The sequence below is a fragment of the Gavialis gangeticus genome, unplaced genomic scaffold, assembly GCF_001723915.1.
Source record: "Gavialis gangeticus isolate Ggan-Ray unplaced genomic scaffold, GavGan_comp1, whole genome shotgun sequence".
Lineage (NCBI taxonomy): Eukaryota > Metazoa > Chordata > Crocodylia > Gavialidae > Gavialis > Gavialis gangeticus.
In genome coordinates, this window is record NW_017729004.1 from 32,355,297 (window position 1) to 32,368,067 (window position 12,771).

General features: G+C 45.4%; 1 protein-coding gene across 1 annotated transcript in view; it reads left to right on the plus strand.

Moving 5' to 3' along the window:
• NRP1 (neuropilin 1) overlaps window positions 1-12,771 on the plus strand; it is a 180,954-nt gene that overhangs the window by 67,860 nt on the left and 100,323 nt on the right. The window contains exon 3 of the mRNA XM_019507950.1: window positions 8,571-8,752. Coding sequence (XP_019363495.1) covers window positions 8,571-8,752 — 182 coding nt within the window. The remainder of the gene's footprint in view (window positions 1-8,570; window positions 8,753-12,771) is intronic.

Sequence of the window (12,771 nt, forward strand, 5' to 3'; positions counted from 1 at the left end):
ACCCCCTGCCCCAACCCTGACCATGCTGTTTTTAGTCCCCTGACCCTCCCACCCCTGGATGGACAACATGCCTGCATGGACCCACCAACCTCCCTTCCCCCATAGACTTGCTAGCACCTCTGGCCACGTGTAGACAAAATGAGTGGCATGTGTGCACAACACTTTAAAGCAGGATAAATGTTTTTTCACGTTAATTCCAGCCGCTGTAGGAAATTCAGCGGTGTAATGCACCTTAAAAGACTTGGGGCGCAGCAAACTAAAACTCCTCTGAAGAGTTTTAGTTTGCTGCCCCTACAGCTGCAGAGCGAAGCACTGGGCTCTGTGCAGCTCCGTGGCTCTGTGAAAGCCCTGCAGGCAGCCTGGCAGCAGCCCAGGAAGGCAGGTTCCACCCAAGAAAAGTGGTGAGCCTGATTTTTTTCCCCCGCGCCCCCACCCTGGAGCCTGCCTGCCTGCCTAAGGTGTGTGGGGGTCTGGTGCTTCCCTCTGCAGCTGCTGTTTCCCCTGGGTCCACAAGAACCGGGTGCCACCTGGGGGGTAAGGCGCTGCGGCTGTGGAAGGAAGCACCACCCCCCTGCAGCCCAGGGACTGCTCTGCCTGCTGGCAGCTCGCCCTCCCCTCCCTGCCAACGGAGAGGCAAGTAAGTGTGGGGTGTGTGCATGACATGGGGTTTTACTTCACCCTAAATTGAAGCGGTGGGTTTAAACACCCACCGCTTCAATTTAGGGCCTCCAATTTCTCTACACACGCCTTCTGATCCCGACCAGCTTCCCCCCTGGCTCCATTCCCACCAAAGCTTCCTGTGGACTCACGAGCCCCGCGTCCTTCCTGGCCATCCCTCCACCCTGACTTCTCCAAACAGCTCTTGGCACTGGCAACTGTACACCCAGTCTACACTCATGCAGCTTAAAGTTAGCCACATGAACTTAGACCAGGTGCAGCAAATGGTTGTATGTACCCCATGAGACTGCTTGGATATAAATTAGTTCAAGATGAGCTATCCACTGGGTTAGCTCTTCAGTGCTGACAATCTGAGTATGCAAAAATCATGAGTCAAGCACCGAAATTATGAAAAATAATGAGATTTAAAACATAATTATTAATTAAGTGCTCTTTTAATTTGTTTCTGGGTTTTAAATCTTTATGATGAACCTGGGTCATATTTTCAGCTTTTCCCTGTTATCTTCAGAGCTAGAAATGTACTGTTTTTAACAAAAGCTCAGGTTCATAAATAATTACATGAGGTTCAAGAAGCTGAGGTTCAAGAAAAACACCAAATATTGTGAGACTCATCATACAATTATGACATTCACAACACTGAATGCTATTCAGTTGCTTTTCTCTTATCTTTCCTTTTATTTGCTATGCTATTTTGTTGTCTGGTAGAACAATAAGCCCACACTAGTTCATGCTTTGTGGAATCTCATTGTAAAGTACTGAAGTTTGTGAATTACTGAGCAGATCTACATGAGATGCTACTGTGCAGTGGTTACTTCACATTTATTTAATACTTGTATAATCAAGTACTAACTAAATGTGCAGTAACAGAGTTACTGAGCAGTAGCACTGGTGACCACCTAATATGCTACTACACAGTAGCATATTAGCACTGTTGGTGCTGTGATGTGGTACTGTGCAGTATTATTCGGCTACTGTGCAGTTAGCATCTCATGTAGACGCACCCACTGAGTGGTGGCTAATGGGACCTTTCTTTGTGTAAAATTAGCAGGATTTGACCTTAGTTGAACACACACAGTAGCACAACAAAGGTGGGGGGAACTAGGGAAGCAGCTCTGAGCACCACCCTTTTTTGGCATATGAGGAGGGAGCAAAAAATAGGTATTACCATAACTGTGGCAGATCATGCTTCTGAGATCAGCACCACAGCAGTCAGCACTGCCTTGGGTGTCCCACAGCTGCCCAGGACATAGAGCTGCCTGGCTATGACTCTGAACACACTCAATCAGATGCATATACATACACTCCATAAAAATTAATAGCTTCGAGATCACAAAAATCTATTAGGAGCAAGAGAGACTGTCAACATGATGGATATTTAAGTAAATTTGTGTAAATACCTGTCACTTTAGATAGCATAAATTAGGGATTAGATTTTGTACTGTATTCCTAAGAAGCACAGCCCAGAATGCACAGCACAGGGGAAAGGCATAGTAAGAGGCTTTTAAGCCACCTTTGCTTGCTCCTGATCCTCAGTTGTTCAGAAGCCCCTGGGGAGGGCATAGCACAACTGTGCCCTAAGCAGTTTTCTCAGTCATGGCAGTTGCCATGACTTGTTCTATGGGCTCCAGAGTTGCCATGAATCTTTATTGTACTGCATGCTCCAGAGTATCCTTCCCACCCCAGGGCTCCAATCCTAGCATGCCTGTACAACAGGCCTCAAGGGGAGATTATCGAAAGCCAGCCTTATAGCTGTCTGCAGTTCCTACATCAGGGACTTGAATTGAATACAGGGCTCTTATGACCTCCTGTTTTGAAGAAGCCTGACTTCTTATTTCTGAATGCTTGGGGTTGGCAGCAGTAGAATGATGTAGAGTTGTAGAGCAGCACTATAGCATTCCACCTCTGTAAATACTGGATAGCCCCTCTAGGCTATTAAATCAGTTACCAGAGACAGCCATTCTAGTGAAAAGCTCTGATGAAAGAAAGACTGGCAGACACTGAAGTAGGGGCCAGAAGGGGACACAGTTTGCCTTGCACTTAATTTCTTTAATGGTGTTTGTTACTTTTTCTTGTAGCTAATAAACTGGGACTTGGGTTGGTATTCCTGGAGTCTTTGCACTTCTTGTCCTTTGAGCTTCAGGATACAAATTAGCCTGTGTCACAAGCGACACAGTAAATTCCACACAGTTAACCATCAGTCAGTGATGGTGCACAAATTTATGATGCAGTAGAACTAGAAACTCTTTTTTTAGGTTTCCTGTTGCTGTGCCCTTCTGTTTATCTAAAGCAAGAGTTGTGGGGTCAATAAAAAAATACTGCTTGTGCAGGCAAACCAAGCAAAAACAATTCTCATTATAAAAGATAGCATGACCTATTCATTCTAAACCAACTAATAGGAAGAAGTGGATCATCATAAAAGTTCGAAGTGCTAATGAACTTCCCAGAATGCTCCGGGGAAACACATACTTCCCAATGCTCTGGGGAAATACCCCTTGCCACCCCCGCAGCTTGTTTGTAATACAGAACTGTTCAGTGTAAATTCTACTTGCTTCATTGTCTCTAAAAAGATCCAATACCAATTCATGAAATACAGCCATATGAAGTGAACATTACATTTCTTTTTGTTGTTCCACACACACAGTGTGATTGGGAGGCTGAAACCCACCCAAAACTCCAGTGACCATTTTGCCCTCACCTGCGTCCAATACAACTCTATAGTACTCTTTGTTTGCAGGGATATTTGAGCAGTTGTTGGCAAAGATCTTTTATCTCTTACAGGTGGATGACCAAATTATTAGTGATCAGGCTACAGGAACAAATTACAGCAGGCTGCAGAATACATAGACGGTTCATGCAAGTCTACATAACACTTGTTTGGTCAATCACTACTTGGTTCATAGGGTCAAGTCACTCAAGGAGCAGATTTCTAGAATTCAGCTGAATACTGTTTGACTCTGAGAGGCAAATTTTAAAGAAAAAGTCATAAATTCCTGCTGCCTTAATAATAGGAAAACCTCCAGAAATTGTGAGTAACTTCCTACAGTAGCTGACTTCAGCAGCAGACAATGCTTTATAGCAGTTTGACTTTACTTTCAATAGCAGGACTTGCTATAGTGCATTTCAGGGGTCACTAACATATTCAGAAGCAAAAACAGACACAAGTAAAGCACTGTAATCTCCTATTTGAAGTTGGGAATGAGGAATTCTCCAAAATCTGTGTTCTGAGGTTGACTACATTTCTCATTGTCTACTTCTTTCTTTTATAGGTACTGCCTAGCCTTTCCCCTAAAGCTATAACTCATGTGCAGCCATAACACAAAAAAGACAGAGTTATTTTGCAATTCCTTTAAGAATTCTTTGAGGAATTCTATATTCTCTCATCATTCCAATGGGAATCTTTCCCAGACATTGTTTTATTGAACCATAAAATTAGGACTGTCTAGTAGCAGCATGTTCGGCCACTGAGTGCAAGGGGGAACAGCGTAAGACATCTTTGTATTGCACTTAAACAAGCTTCCACTCAGCAGAGATCTCCATATCCATCCCTGTTAGGAAATTGGGAGCTTTGCTGCAATCTGAAGTCTTTAAAGAGGCCAGAAATGGGAGATTCCAGAAGAACTACAGAATCAAGTATAAGGTGCCTAGAGTCTTCTCTACAATAACAATACAATACAATACCTCCAAGCATATATTAAAATGCTACCCACACTTAAGATAGCTCTTTCCTCTCTCCCTAAATGCATTAAATACCCTATATTTCAGGAAATGCTTCAAGTAGCATTTAGCTCTATATTTATATTTACATTTCTATGTCTAGGCCCTAAAGGACTATAACGTTACAAGAAATATTTGCCACATAATTGGCAGCAGTAACAGAGCGATGAATTGCCGACTGGGAGTTCCAAATTTGCAAACTCAGTACTCCAGGCCCTAAGCCAAGACCGTCTGGGTGCACGGCTGAGGTGACATATTCAGTCTCCTCAGAGGGATGCCAATGTGCCAACTGCATCCCTGGCACAGCATTTTCTACTGACAAACTTATGGAGTGGAACTGGTACCAAGTCCAGAGGGAGATGCAAGCTGCTTACTGAGTTTTTTTGGCAATAACACCACTCTCAAGTTGTGACTGTACATTCTTCTATTCACAGGAACTGTTGTTTGTGATACACTTTGGTCTCTGTTTGGTGGTATTTTGAAAAAGTGCTAAACTGACAGCAACACTTCCTTTCCAAATATAAAACAGTGTAATCCAGGGTAATATGATTTCCATAAGAAACATACCATTCCCCTGGTACAGCAACTCATCTATCAAATACAGCAGAAGAGGATTTGGGGCTGTAAAACAAAAGACAGAGCCCCTGCAATGTAAAGATCTGTTCTGTCTATACATCTACTCTTCAAACTATCCCTCATTTTCATCTCTTGCTATCTCTTGCTTCCTACCTACTAGGGCTGTGCAAAATTTCAGCAGCTGTTTTGTTTCAGAGGTGTTTTGGTCTGTTTTGGTGCCCAAAACACCAAATCCAAATGGAAACAGAAGGCTCTGAAACATCTCCAAAACTAAATGAAACCATCCAAAATGTTTTGGAAAGTTTTGGAAAATTTTGGAGTTTTGGAGCTGAGCTTTCAGGGAAACAGAAACTAAGAAGAGGGAGGGGGAAGAGGGATAGAAGGACTGCTCTGATATGGACATCTATAGCTGGCCAGTGTCTGTGATCTGTCCCTGAGGTCCCTTCCAATCTCAGTACTCTGGGGGAGGGACAGCAGCCTGCTGTCATCTCGCATGCAGAGCCAGGGGCCCAAACCCTCCAGGAGCCCCACAGCCCTCCTGGGGGGGTGGGCCCCTGGATCTGCATGCAGGATGACAGCATGGCACTTGGGGCAGGCTGCGCCAAACAGACTCAGGTGTTGGCACTGGCCCCAGCCAGCAGCAGCAACCTGCTGTCATCCTGCCGACAGATCCAGGGGCCTGCACCTCCGGGAAGAGTCCCGCACAGCCCGCAGCCCTCCCAGGGGTTGCATGTCCCCAGAGCTGAATGCAGAGCTGGGACCAGCGCCAGCATCTGAGTCTGTTCAGCACACCCCACGCCAAATGCTGGGAAGACTGGTGCTGCGACTGGCCCCAGCCGGCAGCGGCAACATGCTGTCATCCCGTGCGCAGACCTTGGGGACCGCACCCCCCGGGAGGACTGCGGAGCTGTGCCAGACTCTTCCCGGGGGGCGCGGGCCCCTGGATCTGTGTGCAGGATGACAGCAGGCTGTTGCTGCCGGCTGGGGCCAGCACCAGCACTAGGTGCCTTCCAGCACTCAGCATGGGGTGCTCTGAGCAGATTTGAGTGCTGGTGCTGGTTTTGCTTTGAACAGTTTGAGGTGCACTTTCACAATCACCCCTGCACCTATCTCCTTGACACTTGGCAGGGTTCATGCCCTCAGAAGGGGCTACCATTCCTGCAATTTTCATCTGAATCAGGCAAGAAATTACAAAGTTATAGGCATTTTAGTGATTCCCCGTTAAAGAGAATCAGGCCTATGCCCGAAACACCGAAACAGCATCCAAACTCTGAAACAGATTAACTGGAAAAAGTAATAAAGAGAATGTAACTCAAGAGTATACACTGTGGCCCCAATCTTGAAAGGTATTTAAATGCCTAACTCCCATTAATTTCCATGGAATAAGACACTTAAATATTTTAGAAAGCTGGCATTAAGCAAGTCAGGCAAAAGAAGACCTTACATCAGGCTATTTAAAAAACTCTTTTTCTTATTTGGTTATGCCGATTATTTGACTTCAGTGATAATCTGACTTCAGTGAAATGCTGTCACTGTGAAAATGTAACTTTCTTATCCATTCCTTATAAGTGAGAACTAGTAATACGCTTCTTTTGAAACACCCAGTAGGTCTTTCCAAATAAGCAGAGTTGATATTCATGAAGATACTTATACAGATACAAAACAGCAAGAAAAAAAACTAAAACCTCTTTTAAGTGTACCCTCCCCCAGCTCACCCCCAAAGCCCCTTTTATATATCTAAAAAAGGTTAACAAAGGTCACAAGTCCAATTGTAGGTCAGACAAAACATCTGTAAAAGTATGTCAAAAGTGAACATTTCCTCTTTGTGTTTCCATCACTTTGAAATGGGACAGTGAGGCAGGCTAACAATCTGAACTACTGCTACTAGAATAAATAAAATGCATCAGAGGAAATGCAGTTAGCACAATATTTCACATATGTTAATGCTTACAGTTCCATCAGTGTCAGCTTTATTTTCTACTTGATATACACCAAAGCTGGCATACAATTTTTACAGATGAGGTAATGTCATTTTTAATTTAAAGAGCCTTAAGCCGTCCACTTTAACTAGTGATATCATCTTTGCAGTTGTCTCATGGGGCTTCATGTAAACATAAGTAATGTGCCTGAGACAGTTTGGAACAGGGTTGTTAAAGATGACATTGGTCATCATGAAGACATTTTTTCCTCTGATCTCTTTAAAATTGTCAGAAGCAGTTTATGTTACTGCCATTTTTAGCCATTTGTGGTATATTAATATATCCTGGGACATTTCAATGAGCATAACAGTGAAATAAAAAGCTGAAGCAAATTAATGGCAACATTTTAATGTTAACTGTAGTAGGATAATGAAAAGTAAATGAGATTGTTTGACTAGGAGCAACTTGATAAATAAAAAGGCGTTATGATTGAGACACAATAAAACACAGACTGCCAGGCAGACAAAAGCATTCCATTGTTTCAGCCCTGTCGTTATGATTCAAAAAGGGTCCAACATGACACCCAGGTTCTGAAGACCACCCAGTTTTAGGAACGAGTGAATCTGGTGCCATCAATTACATCTGTGCCCTGTCTTTTATCAAGGGCAATGCAAATCTCCAGAATCACTCACCAATGTATCTTTGAAATGGATCGTCTTTATTATTTCTCTGAGAAGGCTGTTTCAGGTATTACTGATCTCCCTCAGTGCCAGTTAAAGTCAGCTTTGCAGGATCAGGTCCTTGAAGGTGTTATTTCTAATTCAGAGTATCAAGAAATGCTAGAGCGTCACTATTCTCTTGAAGCAAAATTTTACTATTACCCATTATGCCATAGTTTTAATTTAGTTTATAGATGAATTTGTCTGTATGTATATATAGAGAGAAAGAAAAGATGAAGACCTAGACCAGAGTTCCATATGCTAAATGAATCTGAATATTATAATAAGGCATTAAAAACACATTGATTCAAATAACTAAACAAGAATATTTACTAAATGAATAAATTTTATCTGAGAAAAATCAACTGCTGTGATTAAAATGTGGATTCGGGGATTTGCTTTATTTCTAACATGGAAAATGACAGATTTTCTACCAGTGGCTTGGAACACAGTAGAGTTTTGAACAAAATCAAATGTTTAGGGATTCATTTATTATTCTGTGGACATATGTTTAGAGGGTAGCATACAGAAATCAAAGTATTGTTCACAGAGCTCCAGCCAACAAGACATTTTTGAATTCATAACAGAACTTCACAGTTTGAAAAGAATGCTATGCATTATGTATTGATAACAACACCACCATAGACAAAGAAACACAATTTAATAATACAGAATTGTGCTCATGAGATTTCCTATTTTTTGTTAATTGGTTACTTTAGCTGACATTGTCTGCAAGCATAATGGACAGCATTCTTCCTAATAGTTCCATGTTGCCAGATGATGTCTACAGACATGATGTAGTCCATTTTAATTATTTCATTTCACTTACATCTCTCAGCATAATGCAGTTTCCAAGCAAGCTGGCATTTTTCTTGATTATCTTTGTTGTGTTATGGTTTCTAAATTAATTAAGTCTCTTTCTTTCCTGGAAGTTGAAAGTTTCTGTCTCCCATTTATCCACCAGGTATGATTATGTTGAAGTGATTGATGGAGATAATGCAAATGGACGCTCTTCGGGAAAGTTCTGTGGAAAAATTGCTCCCTCTCCTGTGGTATCTACAGGACCACATCTCTTTATCAGATTTGTTTCTGACTATGAGACTCATGGAGCAGGATTTTCCATCCGCTATGAAGTTTTCAAAAGAGGTGAGCAAACAATTCATTATTGTGTAGCTTATTATCTATATTTTTCTTTTTTACTCTAAGCACTTTGAAAATATGAAAATTTGCTTGAAAATGAATGTCTTATTGCTGATGCCATCAAATCCCAGGGGAGAGTGCTCCTCTGGTCTATGTTATCATAGCTACATGGGTGAGCTGTAGCTGAGAATCTACCATGTTTGTGCACAATCTGACAGCCTTTTCCAGTAATCTCCAAAAATGGTTTATTAAGATTTTTTTTTAGCTGTTGATACTCTTTGTGCTGATAACTGCTATATCAGAGGTTACTACCTTAATAGTGCTATAAAGCCTTGAATTGGTTAGTGCTTCACTCCGCAGTTCCAAAAGATAGCAGGCAGGGTTCAGAAAGGACCTAAGCACACATGGCCAACAGATGATGGGAACATCAGAGCGGTATCACTTTCAGTCTTTGTTTTGGGGGCTAGGGGAGAGAGGCAGGTCCGGCTGCTGTCAGGCACATCCTGCTGACTGACTGGCAAGGAGTTTCAGTAAGGCTATTGAGCATGGGCAGCTGTACATAGAGACAAGAACATCCGGAAGAGAGAAGCTTCTCAGGATTAACAGGTTCTGCAAGTGGCCGCCGCTCTGATTTGCTCTCTTGCCAAGTCACTGGCTATAGGGTGGTGGTGAGATCATTTCTTGGCCCACACATTAGCTGTAGCTGGATGAAGATAAACATATCACACATTCACAAGCCAGGACCCAAAGTAGAGAATAAATGTAAAAGCACAAAAGAGTTTAACCTTATGGGAACATAGATTTCCTTTGACAACTCAAGCATTTGGAGCCAGATTTCCTAAGTCACTGTAAGCTCAGAGGGCATTTACACACACGCGGGGAGCCTGCTCCAACACATTGGAAAGCGCATCGGAGCACACACGATTAATCAAGTCTGCTGGAGCACATAAATTGGCAGCCTCACGCATCATGTGTATCAGCAGCACAGTGTGTCTCCGTGCTGAGAAAATGGCGGCAGTGTGCTTTGAAACAAAACACATGTGAATGGTAACAAGAAGGGTTTCTACAAGTATGTCAGTAACAAGAGGAAGATCAAGGAAAGTGTGGGTCCTTTACTAAATGGGGGAGGCAACCTAGGATGCAGAAAAGGTTGAAGTACTCAATGCTTTTTCATTTCAGTCTTCACAGGTCTGGTCAGCTCTCAGCCTACTGCACCTGGCAGCACAGTCAGGGAGGGAGGTGAGCAGCCAACAGTGGCAAAAGAGCAAGTTAGGGACTATTTCAAAAAGCTAGACATGTACAATTCTGTGGGGCCAGACAGGATGCACCTGAGGGTGCTGAGGTAGTTGGTCGATGTGATTGCGGAGCCATTGGCCATCATCTTTGAAAACTCATGGTGATTCAGAGAGGCTCTGAATGATTGGAAAAGAGCAAATATAGTGCCCATCTTTAAAAGAGGGAAGAAGGAGGATGCAGGTAACTACAAACCAGTCAGCCTCCCCTCAGTCCCTGGAAAAATCATGGAACAGGTCCTAACCATTTCTAAGTACTTGGAGAAGAAGGTGATTAGCAGGGTTTTCCATTCACCATGGAAAAACACAGTAAAACCCAGATTTTTTTACTTTAGGAAGAAAAACCTGGATTTTGTCATTTTAAGGAGAAAAACAGATTTTCTCCTTTAAAGGAGAAAAATGCAGGAAACAGTGGGTTTTGAAGGCTGGCAGAAGCGGGAGAAGGGTGATCAGCAGGGGGTGCCATTTGCACGTGTGCATGTACACATGCACACAGCTACCAGGCAGCCTGGAGAGCAGCTCCCTGCAGGTCAGTCTGGGGATGGGGGGAGGAGGCAGAATTGAAGCCCCCAAAGTGAGGGAGAGAGGGAGTTGGGCAGGGCTGGAGCTGGGGCTGGGGCCGGGGCTGCTGCCCAGCTCAAGTGATGCATGGGGCTGAGGTCCAGGGCCAGAATACGTAACCACAGGGCCAGGACGGGAGTAGGATGGGGCTGCGGGCAGCTCTTCTGGGGGGCAGTGGGAGGGGCTGGCTCCCTGCTGTTGTCCACACTCCAGAGGGACATGGGGGGGCAGGTGGGGGGCATGTGCTGCTCAGATTTGTGTGGAGGGAGGGAGAGCAGACTGCCTGCTGCAGGCTTAGGCCTCTACGGCTCAGTAGTCGAGACCTGGTGTGGCAGGGCAGAGTGAGGCAGGTTCACTTGATACTGCCACCACAAGTCCTGGGCCACCATGATGAGGTGCTCCCTGTGCACCTGGCAGCGGCAGGGGTGGTGGCTAGGAGTTGTGCTCTTCACTGCTGCTGGGCAGGCCGGGCAGGCCTCACCATGGTGACCTGGGACTCCCAGTGGCAGCAACAACCTTCCGCACCCAGCCCTGCTCTGCCCTGCCATGCTGGGTCCCACCCAATGAGCTGCAGAGGCCCTGGGGAGGCAGACAGCAGAGCAGAGGTCCCTGAACCTGAAGTGAGCAGCCCACATCTGCCCCCCCTGTCCCACAGGCTCTGCTCCTGCTGTGCCACCCATGGGGAAATGGGAGCCAAGGTCCTCACTCCACTCCCCTCCACAACAGAAGCTGCTGACTCCCATGGGTGGCAGGCACTGCTGTGAGAGGCAGGGGGCTGTGAACACGGGTCCCTGGCCCCATAGCCTTGGCGGCTGGGGGCCCTCTCCAACAGGACCATGTAGGTGGAAAGGTGTGGTTGTGGGTGGGCAGTGAGGGGCACCAGCAGGGCCAGGAGGCTGTGATGGGGCACCAGTAGGGGTGGGAGACTATGATTAGGGAGTAAGAGACAATGTCACAGGCAGGGCACCGGCATATCATGGCTGTTCAGCACCACAAAGCAGTGCAGGGGGACAGCCACATCTGGACCTGCATCCTGGTGAGCAAAGGGGGAGATGACTGGCTCTGTGACTGGCACTGGGGAGACCAGTGGATGTAGTATACCTTGACTTTAGCAAGGCTTGTGATGCCATCTCCCACAAGACTCTTGCTCCCATAACATTCTTGCAAGCTAGCTAAGTTAGTACAGGTCTGATGAATGGACTGTAAAGTGGATAGAAAACTGGCTGGATCATCAGGCTCAAAGTACAGTAGTCAGTTTGCAGCTGGCATCAAGTGGAATTGGTTCTGGGGCTGGTTTTGTTTGATATCTTCATCAGTTACCTGGAACATGGGATGGTGTGCACCCTCAGCAGGCCTGCAGATGATACCAAGTTGGGGAGAACAGTAGATACATCGGAGGGTAGGGGTAGGATTCAGAAGGCACATTTACTGCACAGTAACTTTTATGGAACAGTTAACCCCTCCTCTGGGCCCCCCTTAGATCCCAGGGGAGGTGCACCTAGGCCAAGGGTTAGTGAGGAACTAGTTAGGGAACTTCTGGAAGGACTGGATATATTCAGATCAGCTGGTCCGGATGATCTCCACCCTAGAATACTGAGGGAATTGACTGAGGGAATTGGCGGGACCCTTGGCATGGCTTTACGAGCACTCGTGGTGCTCTGGTATGGTGCCAGAGGACTGGAAGAGGGCCAATGTGGTTCCCATCTTCAAAAAAGGGAGGAAGGAGGACCCAGGAAACTATCGGCCAGTTAGTCTTACCTTTATCCTGGCCAAGCTTTTTGAGAAAATTATTCTGGCGCATATCCACGAGGGGCCAGCAGGGGAGATTATGCTCAGGGGCAACCAACACGGGTTCATTAGCAGCAGGTTCAATCAGACCAACCTGGTGGCCTTCTATGACCATATCACCAAATCCTTAGTTGCAGAGGTAGCAGTGGACATAGTCTTCCTGGACTTTCGAAAGGCTTTCAACACTGTCTCTCACCCCGTTCTCATTAAGAAACTGGGGGGCTGTGGTGTCGACACCCACACAGTCAATTGGGTCGCCAACTGGCTGAAGGGCTGCACCCAGAGAGTGGTGGTGGATGGGTCATTTTCAACCTGGAGGGATGTGGGCAGTGGGGTTCCACAGGGCTCGGTCCTCAGACCCGCACTGTTCAACATCTTCATCAG